Raw genomic sequence first — 25,800 nt, 5'->3', positions numbered from 1 at the left:
TGCAGACGAGGTCTCGGAGAGACACAATGCCTCTCAGAGTGCCTCGGTTGTGCTGGAGGGGGAAAAGGGAGTGGTTTTCTATAATCCTTTTTAGGGTTCCGCTTACTCCTTAACCAGTACTGCTGTAGGGTTGCCAACTTTCTAATCGCACAAAACTGGACACCCTTGCCATGCCCCCCGCTCTGCCCCTTCTCTGAGGTCCCACCCCCACTCACTCTACCCCCCCCCATTGCTCGCTCTCCCCCATCCTCACTCACTTTCACTGGGCCTGGGCAGGGGCTTGGGGTGCGGGAGGGGGTGAGAGCTCTGGCTGGGGGTGCAGGCTCTGGGGTGGGACCAGAAATGAGGGGTTCAGGGTGCGGGAGAGGGCTCTGGGCTGGGGCTGATGGGTTTGGACTGCAGGAGGGGGCTCAGGGCTGGGGCAGGGTGTTGGGGTGTGGGAGGGGCTGCGGGCTCAAGCTGGGGGTGTGGGCTCTGGGTTGGGGCCGGGGATGAGAGGTTTGGGGTGCAGGAGAGGGCTCAGGGCTGGAACAGGAGGTTGGGATGCAGGAGGGTTGCGGGGTGTGGGCTCTGGGAGGGAGTTTGGGTGCGGGAGGGGCTCAGGGCTGTGACAAGGGGTTGAAGTGCAGGCGGGTTTCGAGGTATGGGCTCTGGGAGGGAGTTAGGGTGTGGGAGTGGGTTCTAAAGTGGGGCAGGGAGTTGGGGTGCGGGAGGGGGTTTGGGGTGCAGGCTCCGGCCGGGTGGTGCTTACCTGAGACGGCTCCCGAAAGCAGCCGGCATGTCTGGCTCCTAGGCATAGGAGCCGGGGGGGTTCTGCACGGTGCCCACACCCGCAGGCGCCACTCCTGCAGCTTCCATTGGCAGTGGTTCTTAGCCAATGGGAGCTGCGGAGCCGGTGCTCGGGGCAGGGGCAGTGGGTGGAGCCTCCCTGGCTCCCCCCGAACCTAGGAGCAGGAGGGATATGTCGCCTGCTTCCAGGAACTGTGCAGAGAAAGGGCAGGGAGGGAGCCTGCCTTAACCCCGCTGCACCACTGATTGGACTTTTAATGGCCCGGTCAGCGCTGCTGACCAGAGCTGCCAGGATCTCTTTTCAACCGGGCGTTCCTGTCTAAAACTGGATGCCTGGCAACCCTATGCTGCTAGCTGACACATAAAGTGTTGTGTATAGGGGGGAACAAGGGAGTTGAGTCATGGCCTGGCCTAGTCCCTGCCCCTCCCTGGGGATAGTGTCTCATGCACAGCCCCTGCACTCTCCCGGCACCTAGAGTTAAGATTCAGGTAGACAGGCTGGCAAGGAGGGAGTCCCTACTCCTCTTCCTATTTCCCTGCACAGCTATGTTAGGCTTATTCTTAATCTAGCCCTGTACCAGCGGTTCAAAATTGCAACACAATGGTTTGCAAAAGTAAAACAATTTCAATGTTATAAATATGGAAAGAAAGGGTGATATTTATTTTATTATATTTTATTCCTACAATTTAAAGAGAGGCTGATTTTTTATTTTTTATTTTTTGATTGCAGGTGGGAGGGAATTGCTTCTGTCTTGGTACCTTCTCTATGCTGACAATTTAAAACCCAAATTAGAGATCTTTATGAGGTGTTTTATAACAGAAATGTCAGAATAGCCTTGACTGCTAAAACCCTGCTTTGTTTAGGAAAACAATGGAAAACCCTCAAAAACTAATAAGATTCATTCTGTTTCGATCAGTCTCAATGGTGACATGGAGTATTGCACCTATTGGTTCTGCAAAACTGTGCTGGAAATGACTTGGAGAAGAACAAGCTCTCTCATGACACTGCAATATTATACCGAAGTAACAATGACAATACTTCCTGCCTTTGATCAGGTTGGAAATCAGTATTAAGAGAACAGCCTCTTGTGTTACATTTTGGCACTTCCATTTTTGGCCTCTGCCAGAATCTGTAAGCACAGAGGTGAGCAAAAGTGACAAACATACGTATTTAAAATAAGCCTTGACCTTATCTATTGTCTTTTTTATTTGTAATAGTTTGGTTCTGTGAGGCCTCCACTGAATGGCCTCCCACTGAGGCCATTTAGATTATTTGATTTGCAGTGAAGGGTGTAAGACTACCGGTTCCAGTGCTCCTCACCACAGTAAAATCCCAGTGATAGGAGTTCTGTTATTTTCTCACCTAGCTACATGTGCTACATTTAAACTTACCTGTGATGGTCCTCACTCTGGGGCTGGTTGGTCAGGGTTAAGGCCTGTGACCTGCAGGGGGGTTGTTGGTAGGGGAGCTTGGGCCCCCCCATTCCACTGGGCTCTGAACCAGGGCCCTTTGAGTGCTACCAGTGATCAGACAGCCGATGCTGCTTAAGGCTGCCTTCTCTGGGCCTTTTCCCATCTCCCCTCCTGCAACTGTCCCAAAGTCATGATCCGGGTTAAGGCAGTGTGAAGGGTGCCCGCTCATCACAAGGCACCTTCTGATGGTGGCATCTTCTCAGGCGCCACCTGCCTCCACCCACAATATGGCCCACCCTCCTGGGCCAGCTCAGGGCTTTCCTCTGCTGGGATAGTCCAAACAAAAAATAAAGGGGATTACCAAAGTCTAGAGTTCATATGGGGGGAGAGGGGAATGCTTCCCTCTCCAGCTGTCTGTAGCAGGTCCTCCTTTCCCTCAGGGAGGGATCTTTGGGCAATTGTCTTAGGGAGAGATTTCTGCCTTCCCTCCACTCTCATCTGCTGGAGATGCAGGTCGCAGGTCTGCTCTCTTCCCTGGTCTGCCACTGCCACCAAATGAGCTGTTCCCCTGCCTTTTAACCAGTGGCGCAGCCAGCTTCTAAGAGGAGGGGGAGCAAACATAAAAAAGGCGCCCCCCCTTGGCTCCTCCTCTGGCCACGCCCCCTTGGCTCCTCCTCCGGCCGCACTGCCCCTCCCCCCCATGGCTCCTCCGGCCCTGCCGTGCCACCCACATGGCCCCCCCTCGCTCCTGCGGCTGCCGGCCGCCATGCTGCGCCCCCCCTCCCCTCGCTCCTCCGGCCGCTTTTGGAAAGGCGGGGGAGCGGCTGCTTCCCCTGCACCCCGCTAGCTATGCTACTGCTTTTAACTCTTCCTCCAGTAGGGAAATTTCCAACAGGTGTGGCGGGGCGGGACAGGCTGGGCCCAGAGCAGTTCCTTTACCCCTTGTTGCCCAGTGTGGGGTTGTACACCCCATCATACTACCAAACTAACATTTGCTAGAGAACAAACAGAATAGAATGGATATTTTTTTAACCCCCTACAGCCATCTATTGTTACTAGAGAACTCTACATTTTGATGCCAACCATTAATAAACAGAATAAAGAAGGGAAAAATATCCCAAACGATAAACAACCAGACCACAATATTTTCCATGTGACATTGTACCATGGTCTCAATTTTCATCCTAAGATTCCAAAATTTCAGATTTATAGGTTCAACTGCTGGAAAGGACAGACTAACTTTACACATCACCTTCATCTCACTTCTCATATTCTCTGATCCAATATGGGTAGCAGGAATGTTTCCCAAACCGAACAAGCCTCCTTTTGCAGGGCATATCTACACAAACACTTATTGCATAGCAAGCTGGGAGGTAAATCTACAGTGCTCCAGCATGCTGCACACTAACTGCCTATATGGACCCTTCTAGTGAACATTAAAAGTTCCCTAGTGCACTTTGCTGTACTGCTCTTTCAAACCGTGGCAAGTCAATGCACACTAGGGAACACCTAGTGCACATCACCAGGGTCCACATGGACAGTTAGTGTGTGGCACACTGGAGCTCTGTAGATGAACATTCCAGCTAGCCACAAACTAAGTATTTGTATAAACATGCCCACAAATAGCTTTGAAACCATCAGGCTGTACTCGGCAGAATGCCAGCAGGAGACTAAATCTCAATATAAAGCACCGATAAGCTTGTAAGTCACCTCTTAGACAAAGAGGCTCAAATTGATACCACTCTCTCTGCTGGCAAGGAAGAGTATGCGATGAACTAGCAACTCGGTCAAGAGTGACCCTTCCAAAGGGTCTGAACCTGCACCCATTGAAGTCTGACCCCAACAACAAGAACACACCCCTTATTAGCTCAGTCTAAGACCTGCGGTTCTTACAGCTAAGCACCCTTAATTATAGTGGTTGAGTTAGCTCAAGGATCTCAAACTTTTTCATACTGTGTACTGTATCTTAATACAGATGTTATCTCATAGCCATTTCCTTTTCCATTCGTGGGTGACATCCAGACCCTATTAACGTCAATGGGAGTTTAGCCACCTGCTTCAATGAAACCAGAGTTTCACCTCATGATTATATAAGAACCCTGAGGCAACTACAGCAATTGCTTACAATTTAACTGCTAGAAATAAGCAGGAAGAGTCAGCACCATGTTACAAGCCTGGTCTCCAGGGAGTACTGGTGCTTCTCACACCACAATTTAAGAGCCTCTAAATTAGATAATACTATTAGACCTACAGGAATGAATACAAGGATTACACTGAATTGGTGCATTAAGCGCAGCTTTAAATTCCACTAAGGCTCCATGGAAAGCGGCAGCATGTACCCAGATCTCTAAGCCTAGGATAGTCCTTTTACTAGCAGTTCAATTATTTTTCTCTTAATAACTTATACTCACCTTGCATATGATTGCTAAAAATGTATCTTGTTTTAGGCCCATAGAAGTCTCTTCAAACACTTATCTTACAAATACTGAAGAGTGCATATAACTTAATTCACTTGTGTAATCTTATTTAAGTCAATTTAAAATAAGTCAGTCAATGGGACTATTGATATGGGTAAAGTTAAGCACATGTTTACATTTTTGGAGGATGGAGCTCTATATTTATATAAACTTACTTGTCAGAAAGAAGTTAATAAAGCCAAATATAATAAGATATGGGCAAATCAGTTTGGGTTTAAAAAAATTACCTGAACCTTCACCCAAAATTCAAAATAAACCTTTTTACAAAGTCTGAGAAGGTTTGATTTACTTTTTAAAAACACTACCTTTCATCTTTCCACTCCTTGGCTGGGAGAAGTGTCAAAGACCTCAAGAAAGCCTACTGGTATAATGCTTCCAATCCAACCGGGAGCAGGAAGTACTAGAAAACTTACAATAAGGCTGATTTTCACAAGTTTTGTTGCTCATTTTTGCAGTATTACAGAGAACAAAATGTTTTCTTAACATAGGATGTATATAAATTCTATATGTCTTACCAGGTTCTGTACCATACACATTCTCTCACTTCTCAGCTCAGCTACAAGTCCATACATGTCCACAAAATCATGATCATTTATATGTTGTGTTAAGTGATCAAGTGCAATATAAACCCCTGTTCTTCCAACTCCAGCACTGTAAAGAATATATATAAAATAAAATATAGTTTTTACACTAATTATTTTAATATATATAATTGCAAATCTTCAGTATAGCAGATCCAGTGGCTGGAAGTTGAATCTAGACAAATTCAGACTGAAAACAAGGCTTACATTTTTAATGGTGAGAGTAATTAACCATTGAAACAATTTTGCAAAGGTAGTCATGGATTCTCCATCACTGACAATTTTTAAATCAAGAGTGGATGTCTTTCTAAAAAGATATGCTCTAGGAATAATTCTGGGGCAGTTCTATGACCTATGCTATACAGGAGATCAGACTAGGTGATCATCATGGTCCGCTCCAGCCTTTGAATCTATGAATTCAAAACCTCGAAAAATAAATTTATCATGAAAAGAAAATTGGGCGAAAACTAGAATCTTTATCCACCCTCTCACTCTGGTACCTTTATTGATTGGGATAAAATGGAATCTAGATGTGAACTCTGACCTGGCTTTGGTTTTGCAAAGCCAAAGCCTGACTCACGAGGTGCAGCTAAATCAAAACTATCCTATTTAGCAAACTGTAGGAATTGGAAGGAGCCAAAAAGCTTTTATATGAATCCCAACAAACTTTGCTGGTTTGAATACAACAAAACTGCAATCACAAGGTTCTGCAAAACTGAAACTTGGATTCCTTGGTGCATTTCTATTAAAAACTAAACAAAACAAAGAGGACTTCTATACAGTGAATTGTTATACAAGAAAAAACATTTGAAAAAAGGTGGGAATAGATAGCTAGGCTGAAGTGGCAAGTCCAACACACTTGTGGCTAGGGGTATTCTTCTTAATTAAGGGGTTTGAAAATTAACAGGGTTACCTTAAAATCATTCCCACATTTATAAGCAAGCAGTGCAAAAAATGCTGGGCAGGAGTAACATGATCACGTTTGCTCACCAAACGTGTGACTGCACTCTGTAAAAGCTGTAACATGTGAGAAGCTCTGCTAAGTGGTATTATAATAAATGAATCCTGTGGTTATGAGGACATGTGTTGCTGCTGCAAGGTCATAGTGACAAAAGCAAGGGAACATCCTTAGTATGGGCTGTGGGCCAAATTCTCTGTCCCCTTTGCAACTCTCTGCAGTGCAAAGGGGATGGAATCTGGCCCTATCTCCCATCTGAGGACAACCACCAGCATGGGGGAGTCCTCAGAAGCATAGAGCCAGTGTAGTTGCCTCTTCCACTAGCCTCTAGTGTAGGGGTTGCGTTGGGAGCAGGGAAGAGGAGTGGCAGGAAAGCATTATGTTCCAGCAGTGGCCATTTGGTGGATAGTCTCTTAGTGGCATTGACAGCTGGAGCAAGTTAGAGAAGTCCCAATGCATTATAGGCTGAACACAGATGAGGGATGGAGCAGAGAATTGAGAGCTGAAACCAAATCGCTCAGTGTCCCCTCACACTGAGCGCAGCAGAGAATCTGGAACAGGGTTCTTAGCCTGAATCACTACTTCAGAATGTGCCCACTGAGTCAGTGGGGACACTGAGAGACCATCTGGAAATGTGGAAAGAACTGTATAAAATGCAGACCTGCTGACCACCTTACTGAAGAATTAGCCTTGCTCAGACACTGACTCTTTGAAATGATAATGTAATGGTGCAGAGAATGAAATCAATGGGAGCGATGAGAGCTGAACACATCTCAGAACCAGACCACTTATTTAGCTCCCCAACATATAGATTTGGGCATCTATTTTTAGGATCCAATTTTGAAATCTGGCCTTTGAATATGAAAGGGATTGTAGACACAACCTTCTATTCCAATTCTCCATTCTTTGCTGGTTCCCATATAGTTTCTGTCTTCTGATAATATATGATATGTAGATTTTAAATAAACTTTTCAACAGTTCTTCCTTAAAGAAAGCTATAATTATGGTAGAAGTCATTAAAAAGTCAACATTTGTCAAGTGTTACCACTCACACATGTCCTATTTTAAGTAAATAGGAAATCTGAAGTGAACTTTAATGTGACTGTATGGTAAATACCGGACTAACTCTTTCACTGACATCATATCAGTTGGATTGCATGGGGTGGAAGGGAAAACACAAACTCGTCTTCTACCTCCAGAAAGAGCTGAGGAACATTGCTTGTGTGAAAGCAGAATGAATTATATTGTTAAAATAGAATGGATTAAAGAAATAATGTATGTTCCTTTAAGCAGCAATAAGGAATGTTGAAATATAGTTGTCAGGAAGAGAAACATTAAGGTATGAAACAATGGGTCCACTTAAGCTAATGGTGGGACATTAACTGGAGGTCGGTAATAGTTAGTAAGGAAATAAGATATGTATATCTAGCCCCAGGTAAACTTATCAGTTCTGCTTCCTTTTGTTATCTTGTTAAGTTCGTGCCCTTTTATCCGTATAAATAAGATAGTTTGAGTCTTGCATGGTGCTCACATTATCTGGGTGTATTAGCAGAGCAGTTTGCTAATAAACAGACAAATTGTGAGTCCTGAGTCTGACTAGGAAATCTGAAGTGAACTTTAATGTGACTGTATGGTAAATACTGGAATAACTCTTTCACTGACATCATATCAGTTGGATTGCATGGGGTGGAAGGGAAAACACAAACTGGTCTTCTACCTCCAGAAAGAGTTGAGGAACATTGCTTGGAAACTTGCACTGCTGCCAGGGCTATACTCTGAATAAAAGAGCAGCCTTTTTTCCCCACTGCTTTCAATCTGACAACTTTCCTGCATACTAATATTCACTTAAATGGTATAACACTTTAAACTGATTTCATGTATGTACTTAATTCTCTGCTTACCTGCAGTGAACAACCATAGGTGTGTTATCATGTGCTCGACTTGCACGGATCAGCTTGACAAAATGGATTAATGGTGCTGTAGTTTCAGGGACTCCATGTTCAGGCCAGGCAGTAAAGTTACACTGACGTACCATCATACAATCCCCATGCTGGCAAGCACAAATTAGATACAAGTTCCGTATTAGAATTTTGAAACAGACCCATATTAGATCTAAAAGTGAACTGCACTGTAACACCTAAGTTTCCCTCGCACAGTCTTCTAAATAACCTTACCTAAAGAGGAAAGTTTGAGACGTACACTGTTGTCAAATGTACTAGCATCAGGAGATAACTTCTTGTGCATGGGTTTAATGACTGTTGTTTATGGGAAGCTGGCAGCAGTCCACCCATGGGAAAGTATTAATGACCTCAGCCAGCAGGAGACTCAACTCTCCCCTTGACTTTACAAGCCAGACGGGACCTGGGTCCAATTTGCAGATTACAAACTGAAGTGTCTCCAGGTCTTCTAGTAGCTCAATGAGCAAAGCTGGCTGAAACTCAATCAGAGACGGTGTTCCATCTGACCCTTCCCTATACTGACTTGCTACTGTCAAGGCAGCCAACTGATCCAATTCCAATTACTCTTTGGCCAGAAAGCAGGGGGAAAGTATATGTGAGCGACTACCCCACTATAGCAGTTATGATAATACATAAAAGCAGGAAGTGACAACCTGACTTCTTAACTACTGTATAATGCATAAGGACAATTTGGATCTATGTTAGTAAAGTAGGATGCGGTGACGGGGATTATGGATGCAAAATGTACATGTTGACTTGCATGGAAAAAACCTTAAATAAACAAACAATAACTCATCCATTTGTGGGTTTAAAACAAAGAGCAAACTGAAAGACAAAAATACAGGATACTTAATCGGCATACTGATAAATGGCACAACTTAAGGTGTAATGTATTTTAGTGACTGCATATGGAACGCTTAGAGAGCATGACTTGTGTTTTCTGAAAGCCTCATATTGGTTAACAAATATGAATTTGTGTTTTGCCAGCATACATTTCTGGCTGTAAACCCCCTTTTACTGTGGCTGCTTCTGTGTTCTGTTTTAACTACAAAACAAATTTACCGTATCTCACAATCTTGTTTTTAAATGTTTCATTGCTCTGTACTATGTACACAATGTATTCCTAGGAGTCTGATAATTGGGATGTTGCCTACTTGTCACCCCTGTTTCCACTAGTGTGTGCCAAGAAAAGATAATGCATCTTTACGTTTGGACATGGAGGGTCACATCCTAGGGTCTGGCAGAATTGCACACTATATATGTCAGTGCTGGAGGTCCAAAGGAGGCATAGGATTGTCTTGGCCACTATATGCAGGACTGATTCCTGAGCCTAAGTGCTCTTCTAGTTGTTACTTGCTGCTAATGGTTCCAAAAGCCTGAAACCACAGAAAGTGCAAGTGGTGTTAAGACACTGAGAGCCACTTGTATTGAGGTGAATCTCCCAGGGCTGGTTATGCCAGCTCTATAGTTCACTACTGCTGCTGATGCAGTACAAAGCAGCTGCACTGTTCCAGAGAATCTCACCCTTCATTGCTTTATCTGGGAGGGATGCATTAGAAGGGATTTTTATCATTCCCAAATTTTTATAATTACTCCCTTCCAGAAAAGATATTGAGATAGTCAGGTAGAAACTTTGACTCCCAGCAGATTAGAGATTCAGTATCCCTGATATTCTACTTCCTATCATCTGGGTTTCACATATCAGTTCCATGCGACAGAAACTGGAGACAATTTTCAAAAAATTAAAAATATTCAGAAAAAACAGACAATGCAATGTATGCAAATTTGGGATTAAAAGAAGAACTTTTAGGGGCAGCTGAGTGGGATGGAACACATTTGACATTCACTGGGATTTAAGAGTGTATTTTTATAAAAGCGTTTTTCACTTTTCCCTTACCCTTTCAATTTTTAGATCCCTGATAGTCCAGTCTATGTGAATATCTTCCACTAATTTGGTAATCACTATATCTCCAAACACAGTCACTGGTTTGTTGTCTTCTGGCCAGTATTGGTGACATCTTACCTGCAGTCAGAGGACACTGCTTATTAACAATGAACATATATAATTCTGATAGAAAGCATATATAATTGACAGTTATTGCATGCATTGTTAACTGATATGCCAGTAACTTACCCGTCCTTTTTCAAAACATTGCGTAAGCATCACAAGCGTTTTTGCTCTAGTCTCCCACACCATTCTCCAGAAATCACCCACTGTTCCTGGTAATGGTCCCTGAGTAGCAATAAACTCATTTGGACACAAATAGCCCTACAATGAAAACATTTAATATATATGGATATACACAAACAAAAAGTGTGTGTGTATGACTCATAATTATGCCTGCCGCCATATCAACAGAGGTTGTGAATTTGTCAGATATATAAATTAAACATGGATAGGCCAGCCAAGTTGTTGCATTGGAAACCTCCAAGGAAAGCCTAAGTGATGTGGATAATTCAATACGTGAGATTCTTTCCATTGAGTAAGTCTGTTCTCAGCCAATGCCCAAATATGTTAGAGGCCCTGTGCTACTGGAAGTGGCATCCTTTAAAAATATGTTAAATTGAAGTCATGGCTACTTACAGTCATTAAAAATATCCCAAGGTTACAGCCTATGGCTGTATTACCTTTACTGCAGAGTTTCACCCATGATCTCGGGGCAGCTGGGGCTGGGGGGGCTGGGGGCATGGTTGTGCAGCTCTATTAGTGCAAAACTGCTACAGATCCAGAGCTGGTGGGAGCCCACATACATTGTCTTGTCCTCCAATTGATCAGCCCAGGTTCAGAGGTGGCCTTTTTCCTGCCAAAGGGTTGGGGGGAACCTCAGCCCTGAAAAGTGATGTTCTAAGTCTCTCTCTGAGAGAGGATCCCCTGAAGTCACCCTGTGGGTTTTTCCACGGAAGGGATGATCTTGGTTTCTGTTTTTGTACATAATTCTAAAACGAATTAAAAGCATGAGAGCAGTTTCTTCAAGCAGAGATTGCAATACATGTGCCCCTTGGCTGTCCTTCCACAGGATGGAACCAGTTTTCTTAAAGGGGCCATTGGTGCACCAGGAGCTCTATGCATTATATAAAATTAAAAAAATAAATGTTACATTGCAGAGCTGATAGTCCATCATGGAGTTCTGGTAATTAAACAGAACAAACAGTGCAAAAGTTTATTAGCCTCATCAAAACTCCTCAATGGAATTACAGTCCTATAATTCACAGCTGCCTGTTATTTATTTGATATATAATATACATAACAGGTGGCGGTGGGAAACTACACTAATCCTCCCTAGTTGAACAGTGAAGTGAGGAGCTATAACTCAGGTATGCAAAGCTCTGAGTTAATTATTTGCTTTCTCCCTTCGTGGGTGAACCAGTAAAAATAAAAGTAACATTCAAATTCCCACTTATTATATAGTATATACAAGGTGTTTCTCTCTATATCTATCTATCTATCTATCTATCTACCTACTGCTAAGAGTTCTCCCATGCAGGCATTTTTGCTTGCTTCTGACTTAGGCAGGCATAATGCCTTTTGTCACCATTGATAGGATATTGCAGCTGCTAAGGCCACCAATTCTCAGAGCTATAACTTTGCCCTTTATAGATCTCTCTCCCTTTCTCTGTGTGTGTATACACACACACACACACACACACACACACACACACACACACACACGTCAAAGTTGTAGCTCTGAGAATTGGTGGGCTTGGCAGCTGCAATATCCCATCAATGGTGACAAACGGCACTATGCCTGCATAAGTCAGAAGCAAGCAAAAATGCCTGCATGGGAGAGCTCTTCGCAGTAGCACTTTCCGCAGCCTTTTTGAAGGTGCTGTGTGAGCTTCCCAGCATCAGCTTTTGAATGCTAGCCAGTGAGGGAGAGTGGAGACCTGTCCATCTTCGGGCTGGTCTACACTGGAGGGGGATCGATCCAAGATACGCAACTTCAGCTACGCAGATAGCGTAGCTGAAGTCGAAGTATCTTGGATCGAATTACCTGGGGTCCACACGGCGCGGGATCGACGGCCGCGGCTCCCCCGTTGACTGCGCTACCGCCGCTAGCTCTGGTGGAGTTCCGGAGTCGACGGTGAGCGCGTTCGGGGATCGATATATCGCGTCTTAACGAGACGCGATATATCGATCCCGGATAAATCGATTGCTACCCGCCGATATGGCGGGTAGTGAAGACGTACCCTTCCACTCTACTCAGAACACCACTTCAGAGGCCCTGAGCATGGCAAACAGCACTACAGCTGTGTAACAGGATTTGTAACAGGGTGGAAGGTCTTTTCTGTTGATCCACCCTGTTAGAACACTGTATAAAGTGATGAGTAAGTTTTGCTGACTAATAGAAAGGAAGGATGATGTTTAAAACAGTGGGATGGGAGTCAGGACTCAGGAGACCAGTGTTCAATACCCAGCTCTGCTACAGACTTTCTGTATGACCTTGGGCAAGTCTCAGTGCCTCAGTTTCCTGTCTGTAACATGGAGATAATACTATTTTCTTTTACCTACTCTTTGCTGTCTCATCTATTATTATGGGAAGACCTGCATGGCACAAATTGTCTTTTATTTTGTTTGTACTGTGTGTAGTGCAATGGGGTTTTGACCTCAGTTGGGGCCACTGTAATAAAAACAATAAATAATTATAATAATCATTGCAAGAGGAATAGCTTGATTGTTTTACCAGGATGCACGAGGGGGGCATTACCATGGTTCAGGGAAATAAGGGCAGAGACAGGGAGATCCTGCAGGAAATCCTGAGAAACAGATAAGTGTGGGGAGAAATGTTCTGCTATTATTACTTGAGTTACCAATAGGGCCGAACTCCAGGGAAGGCATTATTTGGAGCAGGGTGGGAATGACATCTATTCTATTCTGCAGAAAGACTGGAGGAAAGAGACACTGTGCTCTCTTCCCTCCATCAACAGAGTATTTTAATAACCTATTTTGTCTATGTTCAAACACATCAGCTTATTCAATTGTATTAAAATATTTTGGTAGCAGCTATGTCATTGAACAATATCACAGCTACTGTGTTGTCAGGTGGCATATTTAAATTTTTCCTCATCAAAATTAGCATGAAATAATAAGGGCCACCATAAAAACACATTATCTATTGTTACAGGAATATTCAGTTCAGTTCTATTTATTTTTACATAGCATCTTTTATACAATACCCCAAAATCCTTAACTAAGAAATACAAAATAGCGCCATATCCGGCACCGCTGACATGAATGGGATTTTCACAATTGGCTCCAATGGGAACAGGATGAGATAATTTCCAGAAATGAATTAGCTGACTACAGTTGTTTTACTATTAATAAACACAACCCAACAATAAAAATGCACAAATCAAATTAAATGTTTTAAAACTAATTATGTTCAATGATACACTTGGACACATGAATTCATAGTGCTGGAAGTGACAGTGTGGCCACAACAGCTGCAGTAGATGGAAAAAACATTAGAAGCATGTTCTGATATAAAATATATTCCCTTTTAAGTCACTTTGTAAAAGAACATAAAAATAGAAAAAATGTGATGAGCATTATGAGAGACTTCCAACTTACAGACACATAGCTGGCATTGATGTAATCAGATCCTGGAATACCAGCATCAGCTATCAGCTTTACTCTGTTGTTATTATCTATAGCAGAAATAAAGTCTATTTAATTGAGATGTTTACTTGTAAACTATAGTGACATGCATCAGATGTTGCTATGATGCTGAGAATTCAAAATTAATGTTTACATTAGTTTAGCTAATTTTATTAAATCTACCTTGGCAAAACAGTACAGTAATTGCAACTCCCAAGAACTATTTAACCAGCCTGTTTGGTTGTATAATCACTCTCCTTCCTTGCTCTTTACATTTCAATGCATTTTTCTCATGATGATTATTTCTAATGCAAACGTCTAAGGCCCCAATCCTGCAATCTGAGGTGTGCAGGCCTGTTGTGCCTTTGCAGAGCCAACTGCCTTTGATGAGGTGGTGCAATGGTGATGCGGTCCTCTGTCTGGATCAGACTACAAGCCTGGGCCTAATCATTTATATTTGTTTGTTCTGTTATATTCTGCTACCACCAGGCCATGTCCTGAGGTCCTTATTGAGCTTTAACTCATTCTTTAGCCAGGCAAACCCCTAAAACAGGAAGTCGGCGTAAGTGAGAACTGAGTAAAAATTGAGGAAGGACCTCAGAATTTGGCCCATTATAAGTATATAGAAGTGATGAAAAATAGGAAAGATGTCGTGTGTGAAAAAGTTTCTGAATAGGTACATACTGAAATCAATTATCCATTTCCTGACATTTGCTTCTGCAAACCAGTAAAAAGAAAGGATATTATAAAACGAAAGATTTCTGACGCACTTCTGACAATACTATTGGGTAACATGAATATCAGTTTTTAGCAATTGTAAATTAGAGCACAGAATATGTGTTGAACCAGGCAGCAGATAACAGGAACAGCTGTTCTGTAAAGTTAATAGCACAGAATGTAGCTACATTAACAGAGGAATGCCATGCCCCCCATCTCACATCACAGTTAATGCTTAAAATAATAATGGCATTTCTTGTCTTATTAACTGAAAAATGAAGCAGTGTTGAGTACAGAGAGACAGACTCCTGTCTCCTGTGATAAAATCTAGCCTTGGCTTATAAGTTATCATACAGTCACTCTGATCTTCAATGGAACTCTTGCAGCATATTTGCAAGTAGCTGTAAGAAAGCATCACCAGGCTCCCATGGAAAACAAATGCATAAACATGTGGATTTTACACTTAACTTACTTTTAACTAAGGGGAAAAGTCCAGGAAGAATGTTAAAGAGTTTGCTACTTGGGTTAAATTACAAAGCTAAGAAACTATTCAGGCTAAAATTTCTTGCACCTGCATGTTAAAGCTTGTGAGAGCAAGTTGAAAGCCATTTACAAATAACCCTTACTCAAACAAGTGAACAAAAACAGATTAGTTGATAGTAAATTGTAATATAACATGTACATTATTATAGTAACTTATCTGAGAGACCAAATGAAAAATTCAGATGCATTCCAAACATACACTGTACTTCTACAGTTAGAGAGTAAAAAAGAGAGACTAGTTAGTAAAGACATACATGGCTTTATGTTTGGAAAGCGATTCTTAGACCTGTTCCAAGGCAGATCAGCATCAGTTGAAGCAAGGTCTTGAAGAAACTTGGGAAGTTCCTGTAAGATAATGTATATTTGTTAGAAAGCCTTTAAATTTGCTTTGTGTTCTGTATTACAAATGGATCAATAATATAATTTCCCCTTATATGGTCACTCCAGTAAAAGGAAGGACTTTTCAGTTCTATGATATGTTACACTTCTAAGGGCAGCTGGAGACACCGCAGAAGCATTTCACCTCACCGTCAACCCTAGTTACATCAACAGTGTCAGATGCAGAGCTGCAGAAAACACCATCAAGTTGAACAATTTAAGCTTACATGAACTTTCACCTTTAAAAGTCTGGATAAAGTCAGACTATCACCTTTTTGTATTTTTTCCTGTCTTTTCATGATGCCATATAATGTGGTAACAATGTCTTATGTGACTCAGCCTTACTTTTGAGAAATGCCTTTTCCTAATTCCTGTAGCTTGGGAGAGCTCTTGCCACAGCATGAGAACCAGTGAGCATTTAATCAAATAGAGACAACTGGCAATTAGTTATTGCTCACTGACCTGTTCCTGAGGGGGTTGGACAGAGTTATTTTGGGTTCAGTAGCAAGTGAATCATAGTTTCATAACTGTTCATGAATTCTATTACTCAGGGGCAGAGATAGATGAATCATTTGCAGGGAAGAACTTATTTAATGAAATTATATTATATATAAAAGCAGAGTTTCCTAGAACCTAAAAGGGTGAAGAGGAAAATATTCCATGAAGTCTGCTATGGGCCATCAAATGGAGACAAAATTTATGTGTGATCATTAATTTACCATGGTGATGGGCAATACAGAAAAACCCTTAGACAGACCTAATTTACCCACTTCCTTCTGTTTGCAAATTATGCACAACCAGACTAACTTTCATATTTTTCTTCATTATTTGATTAATGGTTTATATAAGCATATTTCAACCTATGGATTGCTCACAAATGATTAGCTGTACCTATTGTTCTAACTATTTGTTATTCATAATTTGCCATTTGTGCTGTGTAACTGATCACCTCCTTCACTTAATATTATTTCTGCTCCCTGGCTGAATTATCCCCAAAGCCAGAAAAGCTTTCAAGATAGCTGTGCCAACAACCTGATGTTAATTCTTGTCAAATACAAGTCTGCATGAGATTTCATGATAGTTTTCCCTTCTGTGAATATTCTTGTGACAAGAATTTCATGTACAGATATTCACAAACAGCAAATAATATAAATCATAAATAATGTCAAAGAGCAATGGTGTTTGTTATTCAAATTATTTTTCACAAATACTCATTTTAAGCATTCACACAGACCTACTTGGTGTCTTCAGTTATAGAGGACAACATAATTTACTGTACTTCATTTTCTTATTAGATTTTATTAATATTTGTAATAAAATATAAGAATTGCCATAATGAAACAAGCCACCCAACAATAAGCAAACTAGTCCATCTAGTCCAGTATCCTATGTCCAACAATTGTTAACGCCTGGTACTCAGAGGAGGGTTCAAAACCATCATAGTGTGTCATATGTTGTGCAATTATATTCAGTGGGAAATATCATCCTACTTCCAGCTAATGAGAGGTGTATGCCCTGAACCAGCAATACTGGATGGCCTTTATCATTTTATCCTAGATAGTACAACTGCAGGTGCTGTTCTTCTAGAAAGGAAGGATGGTCTTATGGTTAAGGCACAGGATTCGGCGTTAGGAGATGAGGGTTCTACTCTTAGCAGTGCCACGCTCTTCTTGTGAAATCACACAGGAGGAAATCACTGCAAAGAGCAATTAGGTGCTCATCTTCCATTGAAAGTCAATGAGAGTTGTATGACTCACTCCCATTTGTGCCTTTGAAAATCTCTCCCTTAATCTTCATAGGACCATATGCCTCTATACAACTCAGTGAATTTATTCACTCTCTAAGGTTAGCAATTCACCCTCTAAATTTACAAATCTCCTTACACATAATTGTTGACATTACCTCAATGTATGTTAAAGACTTAAACATCGTGGTTACCAGACACAAAGTTAATACAAAATTAAAGAAAATGCTATCACATGTTACAGAACACACATGTTAAGAAAGAGAATGGATTTAGCTATGGTTTCATCCCCTAATTAATAATGTCTGTTGTAAATCTTGCCCTGGATTAAACCTGTGGCCATTCCCAAAATTGATTCTTTCTTCATAGTCAATAGTGTTTCTCTCTTTTGTAAATAACATTTTAATTTATAAAACAGTAATGCCCTGATCTTGCAACTGGCTACACTTGGGAGGTCCCCTGCACCCAGGTAGAGCCCAGTTGATTTCTAGGGGTTGAAATCAGGATGCAATAATGGCAGGAAAATAAAGCTGGAAATGGACAAGTTATAATTTCCTGTATTCATAAAGGGTAACATTCTCCTCTCTTCACACAAATCTTCTGTAATTGGATTTTGTGTGGGAAAGTAAGCAGGGGTGTTGGGAGGAGGCATTCTCCCAAGGTCTATGGCCGTTTGCAGGAGTTTGGGCCATTATTTCCATGTTAAGTGCATATCCCATGAGACTGACTTTAACTTGCTAATTTGAGTCTGCAGCAGAGAGCCCTCTGTAGTGCAGAGGCATCCTGTGTTGCTGCTCTAACTATGCCCCCATGCCTTGATCTGCCCCATCACAGCTCTTAACTGGTGCTAATGGCCTTGTGCCAGCTCTCTGCACCAGGATGAATTTCACCCCAACTGATTAATTTAGCACAGGATAAAGATTATTTGGAGTCTCAAATTCAATGATGATTTGTTACAGAAGGAATGTTTCTCTGTACGTTTATAAACTTTACAGATAGTTCATTTATGCTGTATATATTAGATAACTTTTATGGGAATATGGGGACTTTTGTTGAAATAATATTTGGAGGTAGTTGGAGGTATTCATTAATAGCACTTAGAAAATATATTGTCAAATACTCACCATAACAGTATCAAATACTACACAAGCCTGATTTTGCATAGGTCTCAGGAGACATGCCAAACCTTTAGAAAACTGAGGAATCAGAAAATGGGTGAAGCTGGCCCACCACCAGTTAGCATGGCTCCTTACAGCCTCCTTGTCTGCACAGTTGACTGATATGCCCTCCACCAGGAGCACAACCTGCCCTGAGTGCTGGATGGCCTCAGATAAGCCATCTGGCAGATCTTTGCTACATATTGGACTTGGGGAAGCTGAAGTATAGTACAAACCCAAAGGGCACATAACAATTTTGAGTATGTCTACACTGCACTCTAAGCCTGGGCTCTGGCTCAGATTTGAGCCCAAGCCTTGCTTCTGTCCACACATAAGTCAGTCTGACTTGAATTAAGAAGCACTCAGGACCTGGGTCCTAGGACCATACTAGGGAGTGGGTCAGAGCCGAAGTCCTGCTGGGAGTTGGGTCCAATCCCTGTCATTTTGCAGTGTATCTGAGTCAGGAGATCTGCATAGTGCAGTATGGACACGTTAGCATGGCTGTGAGACCTAGGTCCAGCAACGATAAGACCAGATGTACAATGCAGCGTGGATGCTCAAGTGTGGGCTTGGAAACAACGATTTCATAAGCCTAGGTCCCACTAACCTGGGTTTACAATGCAGTGCAGACATACCCTTTGGTTAACTAAGAGTTCAGTTAATAATTTGGTTAAATTAGGTTTTTGCTACATGTATTTGTCTAAGTTTTAAAAAATGCTCATACTACTACTACTTGATAGAACATTACGGTTTATGTTAGATTTTAAGTCATTTCAATGCAGTAACCTTTAACCCTATAATTGTTGTGAAACTTTAATGCCTAAAAGGTAACATTAGAAACTTTCCAGTGATGAACTTTAAAATGTGAACATGTCATTGCTAGGAAAACTTTTCATCTGCTCAGTCATGCATAATATAATTATAATTGCTCCTGTTCTAGTGAAATAACACTTCTGCTCCTGAAAAAAAAGCTTCCTCTGCATTACTGCTCAGAAGAATTTTATGGTGCTTTTTTATTATTATTAAATCCAGTCCAATAAGACTTAAGGAGCATAGCCAAAAAGCTGTAGGAAATACCATTAATCTTTTCACACTTTTGTTGTTGTTCCCTGAGAAACTGAAATATTATAATCTAGTAGTATAAAAGTCTATTGTTTGATTCTTCATTTTTATAAATCCAAATAGTAAGCAATTCATGACAAATCTATAAATCCAAAATGGTAAAGTCACTGGAGATTGACAAATTATTTTTGTGATGGCAAATAACTGCATGTGTTAGACATGATGATGATAAAGATTCTGAAATAACAAAAAGAGAAGATAAAGTGTAAAAAGTAATTTAAATGTGATAGCCATAAAAGAGAAGTTACTTAAGAAAACAGTGAAAAGTTTAGTTGAGGTTTAAATGTAGTTTTGAAATTGTATATTTATTATATAGATGTCATGTGGGCTTTGAAAACTAATCATTTTTCAACAGGAGTCAGACGACTTGCCGAGTTACTGGCTCAAATGCTGCTGGCCACAGCCACATGAGCAGTTCCAGTCCCACTGAGGCTCTTCATAAGAGCAAGACAAGTAGGATTTGGCCTATTATATATAAAGAAATGAAAGTGTATGGCCCAGTCTTGCTCCCATTGAAGCCAATGACAAAATTCCCATTGACTTTTATGGGAACGCGATCAGGCACTGAACCTTTCACAAAATAAATGTCAGCTATGTATATTGGGCTTTTATTCTTGGAGCAAAAGATATTGTTTAAAGTGGTTAGGTATATCTGAATGAAATCTGTATACAATCAGTTACAATCCAATACATATCATATCCTGATCTAAGCATAAAGATCTGATAAATATTTTTTTTTCAAAATTGAACAATATCATGATATGTAAAGCAAAAAAAAAAATTGCTGTAAACCAAATATTCTCAAGCTACGTGAATATTGCTACAATTTTTTAGAATTATCACTTTAATGTCACAATCTAGCTGACTACTGAGGATGGTTTCATGGCAGGAAGGGCTAAAGAAGATCATCTTCTGCTGACACACTAGGTGAATAATTCTGATCAGGTTGCAATGAAGACTGCACAACCTAAATCAGTGTAATATTACTTTCTAAACAATCAACCTAGTAATTGGGTATTGATTATCAAGGCCAGAATCCTTCATGGCCTTGCATGCTTAAAATGGACATGAAATGTGACACATGAAACGACTGGAGGTCTTGCAATGTTGTGACAACTGCTAGTAACATACCGAAAATTCTTCTTGAAACTTTAGGTTGTTGTCTGTGCAAAGTTCTTCAACATGTTGTAGGAAGGATTTCTTGCTTATTGGCCTAGAAGTAAAGACAGAGGAGTTAGACACATGTGAAAGTTGGGCTTTGGTTTGTTTGTTTTTCATTTAACCACTGGCTTATCAAAAGAAATTGTTATCCAGTTTAATAATAATTGATATTTACAGAGATAAAATAACATTATATAAATCACTGACGTGATTATTTGATTTGTTTAGAGCATTTCAAAATAAGAGCATCTTCTCGCTCAATTACTCCTCCTGATCTAGTTTTTAGCTTTAACATCCTGTTGAGTGGGAGTGTTTTTTAATAAATTTAGCATTCCGATGCAGAGTTTTGATATTAATGAAGTTTGTAAGGTTATCATTGTAGTCTAAAGTACAATAATATCTCTTTGTCGCCCAGAAAACATTTTATACATTGCAAAGTTTTAGACATATAAAATATTGCAGTGACCTCATTCTCATAATGACATGGTTTTTAAACCCCAAGGAGTTTAAATATCCCTGTATTACTTCCCAAGCTAAAACACAGACATGCAGGCTTCACCCCAGAGAGAGAGAAAGCATTTCTCCAGTTACCATGCAATTAGTCATGCTTTTATGATTTATACGCAGCTTGGAGTTTTTTCTAATAAACATAGAAAAAGGAGCCACACATTCACACTCAACAAACTAGTGAATTGATAGCCATAATATAAAAATCTTTAATCAACTTACTTGATGGATTTTCTATAACTAAGTAACCTGTAACAGAGATTGTGTTAAATGCAGTAAGTCGTGAGTCAGAGAATAGAGTGCATTCTGATAAGGCTTTAGATGCAAAATTTAAATAACTAAAGAATCAGAGCTAAACTAATTTCTTCCATGGATTGGGATAATATTGTATTTTAGATGTCTTGGATAACTGTGTTATTGAGCTCTTACTTTATGTATTTATAAGTATAGCTGATGCAGTTTCAGCCTATTAATCTCTTCAGATCATTTTACCAATGTTCTGTTGTAAAAATGCTTACTGGCCCAAGAAATCCACACATCAGGTACACTGCTTTACTTACATTGGTCATTCCATTGTTTTGCATTAAGGATATAGTATAAAATGAAATGTGTTAATGTCATTCTTTTAGGGGCAAATTCAGAGACTCATTGTCAAGCCCAAGTAGCGCGATGAGCATTTGGGTGATAAAGGAAACCTGCCTCCCAGACCACGTAGCAGCTCTGGGGATGCTCAAGAAGACTACTAAGTGCACAAAGCCCTTTGTAGCTCTAACATGTGCCCGTCTTTCAAATCTTTGAGTTTTATGACTATATAGAAGCTAAATGGCTAAAGCCAAAAGGTTTTCAAAAACCGGTGAGTAGGTTCCTAGCTCCATATTTAAGCCCCTATATAAGTGACCTAACTTCAATGGGAGTTTCGGAGTGCTCAGCAAATTTGAAAATCAGGCTACATATTTAGGCTTCAAAGGCCGATCCTACAAGGGTATTTCATATTGAGGCACACTGAAGGATCAGGGCCTAGATGTTCTATTTTCTTCTACATAGGTTCTTATACTGCATAACCGTAGTATGTGAGCACCTTCCAGAGGTGCATCAAGCACTATCAATTTAGGGACCTAATTTCAAGGTACTCAGATTTGCAAATCTTGCCTAAAAATCTCTAGCAAAGAAATTCAAAATGAAAAATTTTGGTCCTTCAAAAATTTACACCTTTAACATTTTTCTCTCTAAAATCGCATATGCTTGGAAATTAAACCAATTAAAATATATTTAACATATTTACCTCTGGAATGCTTTAAGTACTGTAAATAATCATCTGGCTTTCCTTTAATAATCTTATTAAGAATTTGGTTTTAAGAAGCTGTACTTTAACATTTTTTAGAAAATCACTGTCTCCTATCCTTTGTAATAAATATATTTTAGAAAAAGAGAAATGGAAATATGAACGAGAAACAAAAACAATATTAAAACAACTGCAGAGCCATATACTATTAAATTATCTGCATAACACTAGAGAAGTTAATGTCAAGGCTACACTATATGTGCACTGGCGACATATTTTGTGTTGATATGGTCATTTTCTCAAAACAATGTAAACTGGCTAGTGCAACCAAATTACAGGAAATCTGTATCCAAAATAAGGCTTACAAAGAACTTGATTCTGTCCCATTGAAGTTAAAGGGAATTTGGAACTGACTTCAGTCGGAGCAGGATTACACCCAAAGTGCCCAACCAGGACAGTTAAGGCAGAGGTACAAATCCAGAAAGGGCAGAAAAAGGGAGTGAAGAATGATAAAGCATTGACACCTTCTGCATGAACACAGAACTTCCCTGTGGAGTCTGTTCACACGTTTCACTAGCACATATTGTATTCTGGTCTTACTCTATGGCCAAGCCTGCATTTACTTGGCACATAAACCTTGGCAGCTTCACGGAGCTAAAGTTTTCTCAAGGATAGACTATTCTTAAATAATTACGCCAATGTATTGGGCACAGATGTGCTAGCCTTCGAACATCAGGCACTCCTCTCTCTTTATAATTTTATTGGACAAAATTCTTAGCAGATTCTTCAAAAAATGCTGCTTGCTCTTCCTTTATATTTGAATTCCCTGTCTCCCCCTTGGAGCAACGGAATAAAAGTCACATCCCAATCGACATCCCAATAATTTCTGAGATTCTGTTGTCTTCACTCCCCTGAAACTGCTTCTGTTTAATAACTTACTGCACTGGTAGTTCTGTCGTTTGGGATTTGACATTCAATTTACACATCACATGAGCATTCAGAATATGACACTTAGCGCCTTTGTGGTCAAGATATAGTGAACCCTACAGCCAAGAACATTGAGACAGGACCATCACCAACATCCTTTGCACTCTCATTGGCAGTGCAACAAGGGAAGTCAAGCACTGAATAGGCATGGAGACAAAATGTGCTTCCTTCTAGCTCACGTATGTGTTACTAACCAGAAGATTTCTATGTTCAGTGCTGGTCATCTGGCACCTTTCACAAGCACTAAATGTTTTTTAAGTAGTTGGGCTAATTGGGTGCCTAAAGTTTGACACTTACCTCCATAATTAGACACCTACATGAAGGGTCTGATTTTCAGAAGTACTAAGCTTTCACAACTCCCTACAGGGGTGATACAGAGGGGCTCAGCACCTGTGAAAATCAGGCCATTTAGTACCCATATGTGGATTTAGATGCGCGATCTGAGGCTTTTGAAACCTTGTTGTATAAGGAGCTTTACAATGAGTGAACTGTGCCATGATGAGTGTTCTCATCCAAAATAGCTCAATGGAGTTTTGCATAGCACAATGATGCTTGGTTGCAAACTTTCAGGGGTTTAAAAATGCAGCATATTTTTCTCAATATTTCTAAAATGAAACATTGTGATAAGAGGTAACAGTTTTATCTTCTTACAGTATTTTTTAATGTACAAACAGTAGTCTGCCAACAGCGCAGCTTCACTCACTTTCCAGTCTTCTGTATGAAACATCATGATGCAAATATCATCAGATCATGAAAAGTACAACTCATACTCAGACTGTAAAGTACAACTTCCCCTACTTCAACAGGATAATTTAACATTTCCATTTAAAGGGGGGGAAGTAAAGCATTCTCTAAGCTAAAGAACACGTTGTTGCTTTAAATCAGATTTTCTTTTTAAACAGTGTATTTTTTCACATATGGGAGTTTTTGAAGTCTATCAAAAATCTGAATCCCACTCAGATTACTTTTGATTTGTGTTGGCAATGGTAACTGAAGACCATATAGTCACACAGACTCAGCTTTCTCTCTGGGTCAATCAGTTGAAATCTATAGGGAAATACAACTTTGTCCAAATGGAAAACTACAGAAATGAATATGTAGACTAAAGGCTTAATTCATAAGCACCATTGACACTTGCTAGGAATAACCGAGGAACTAATTTTTAAAAAGTTAATTGAGACCTACATAGGGCTTAACCCTTCACGAGTGATCAAGGGCGATAGGGAGAGGATACCAGGCCCATTCCCTTCAACTGTACAGTGGCCAGGCAAAATCTTGGTCCTTGGTACACTAAACTGAGGGAATGTAGCACTGACAGTTGCACTAGAACCTCTATAGGGGGCATGCAGGGGCCATGATAGCACCCCTCAACCCCATCCACAGAAGAGCTGGGCTGGCATGGGGAAAGGGAGAGTGTGCCCCATATCTTTTAAAGGATATGACAGATGCTGCTGTTGTATGTATGTCCCCCCATCACGTCACAAAGCATTGTATCTGCTTCAGGCACAATGCATCCAGGAACTGCTGCTAATATGAAGACCCTCCTGACTTATGCACACATCAGTACAGACAGGGACTTAAAACCATAACCTACTCCTGTCAATCCAATCTGTCTGGGTAAATGTCAGCCAGGTACTTTGTGGGTGGAGAAATGGCCTTTTGTTGCATATTTGTAGTGTCTAGATCATTCTGTGTGAGTTGTGTGCCAATGTCAGTTGTGGCAAGGTGGCTGCCACACATAAGGTAGCTATCATATGAGGCATTGTTGGGTAGAACATCCTTTGAATGTGCAATGTTCATACAGTACTTTCAGTGGATGCCTCAGCAGATCTCATAGCCCTGATGCTCACACTCCTCTTACATATGGTTTGCATGGACGGTGGGTGCAGTTAAAATATTTTGTTTTTAATCTTTTTACTGGTAGATAAACAAGATTTTATTAGTTTAAGTAGGTAATCCCTACATGTATAATGAAGAATACTGCCAGAACCAGTAATATTGTATCTACTGGTAAACAAATAAAATAATTCTTTGTAGGCCAGATTCTCTGTTCCTGTGCAGAAATGGAGGAGTAAGGATGGGACAATGGTGGCTTTAAGCTACCCCTGGATCTGCTCTATTCTTGACTGTGCCTCATGGGTACTATAATTTACACTCAGTTGTAACAGCCCCTCAGGGCCCTTCTGCAACCAAGAATAGCTACAGCACAATATTCTCAGGCCATGTCTTCTCCTTTCCTCAGAAAATGCCTGGCATACCTCCATGCCAGGAGGTGCAAGGGATGGTAGTATTCCCTAAGGCCCATTTTCACCAGGTTTACAGCCTCTTTACATCACAGACATGTGCAGGGACTGTAAATGAAGAGAGAATCTGTCCCTTTAACTGGACTGTAGATCATGACAGTGTTGATTATGAGAAAATGCTACACGG

The 25,800-nt window shown here is 40.7% G+C and overlaps 1 protein-coding gene across 1 annotated transcript in view; it reads right to left on the bottom strand.

Moving 5' to 3' along the window:
* PTPRQ (protein tyrosine phosphatase receptor type Q) overlaps window positions 1-25,800 on the bottom strand; it is a 160,971-nt gene that overhangs the window by 3,231 nt on the left and 131,940 nt on the right. The window contains exons 36-43 of the mRNA XM_026648947.2: window positions 21,324-21,350; window positions 20,565-20,646; window positions 15,287-15,377; window positions 13,746-13,822; window positions 10,311-10,445; window positions 10,074-10,199; window positions 8,120-8,268; window positions 5,195-5,330 (exon numbers count right to left, since the gene is read on the bottom strand). Coding sequence (XP_026504732.1) covers window positions 5,195-5,330; window positions 8,120-8,268; window positions 10,074-10,199; window positions 10,311-10,445; window positions 13,746-13,822; window positions 15,287-15,377; window positions 20,565-20,646; window positions 21,324-21,350 — 823 coding nt within the window. The remainder of the gene's footprint in view (window positions 1-5,194; window positions 5,331-8,119; window positions 8,269-10,073; window positions 10,200-10,310; window positions 10,446-13,745; window positions 13,823-15,286; window positions 15,378-20,564; window positions 20,647-21,323; window positions 21,351-25,800) is intronic.

The sequence above is a fragment of the Terrapene carolina genome, unplaced genomic scaffold (genome assembly GCF_002925995.2).
Source record: "Terrapene carolina triunguis isolate 2854851 unplaced genomic scaffold, T_m_triunguis-2.0 Scaffold68, whole genome shotgun sequence".
In the NCBI taxonomy this organism is placed as follows: Eukaryota; Metazoa; Chordata; order Testudines; family Emydidae; genus Terrapene; species Terrapene triunguis.
This window is presented reverse-complemented; position numbering and strand designations above follow the sequence as displayed.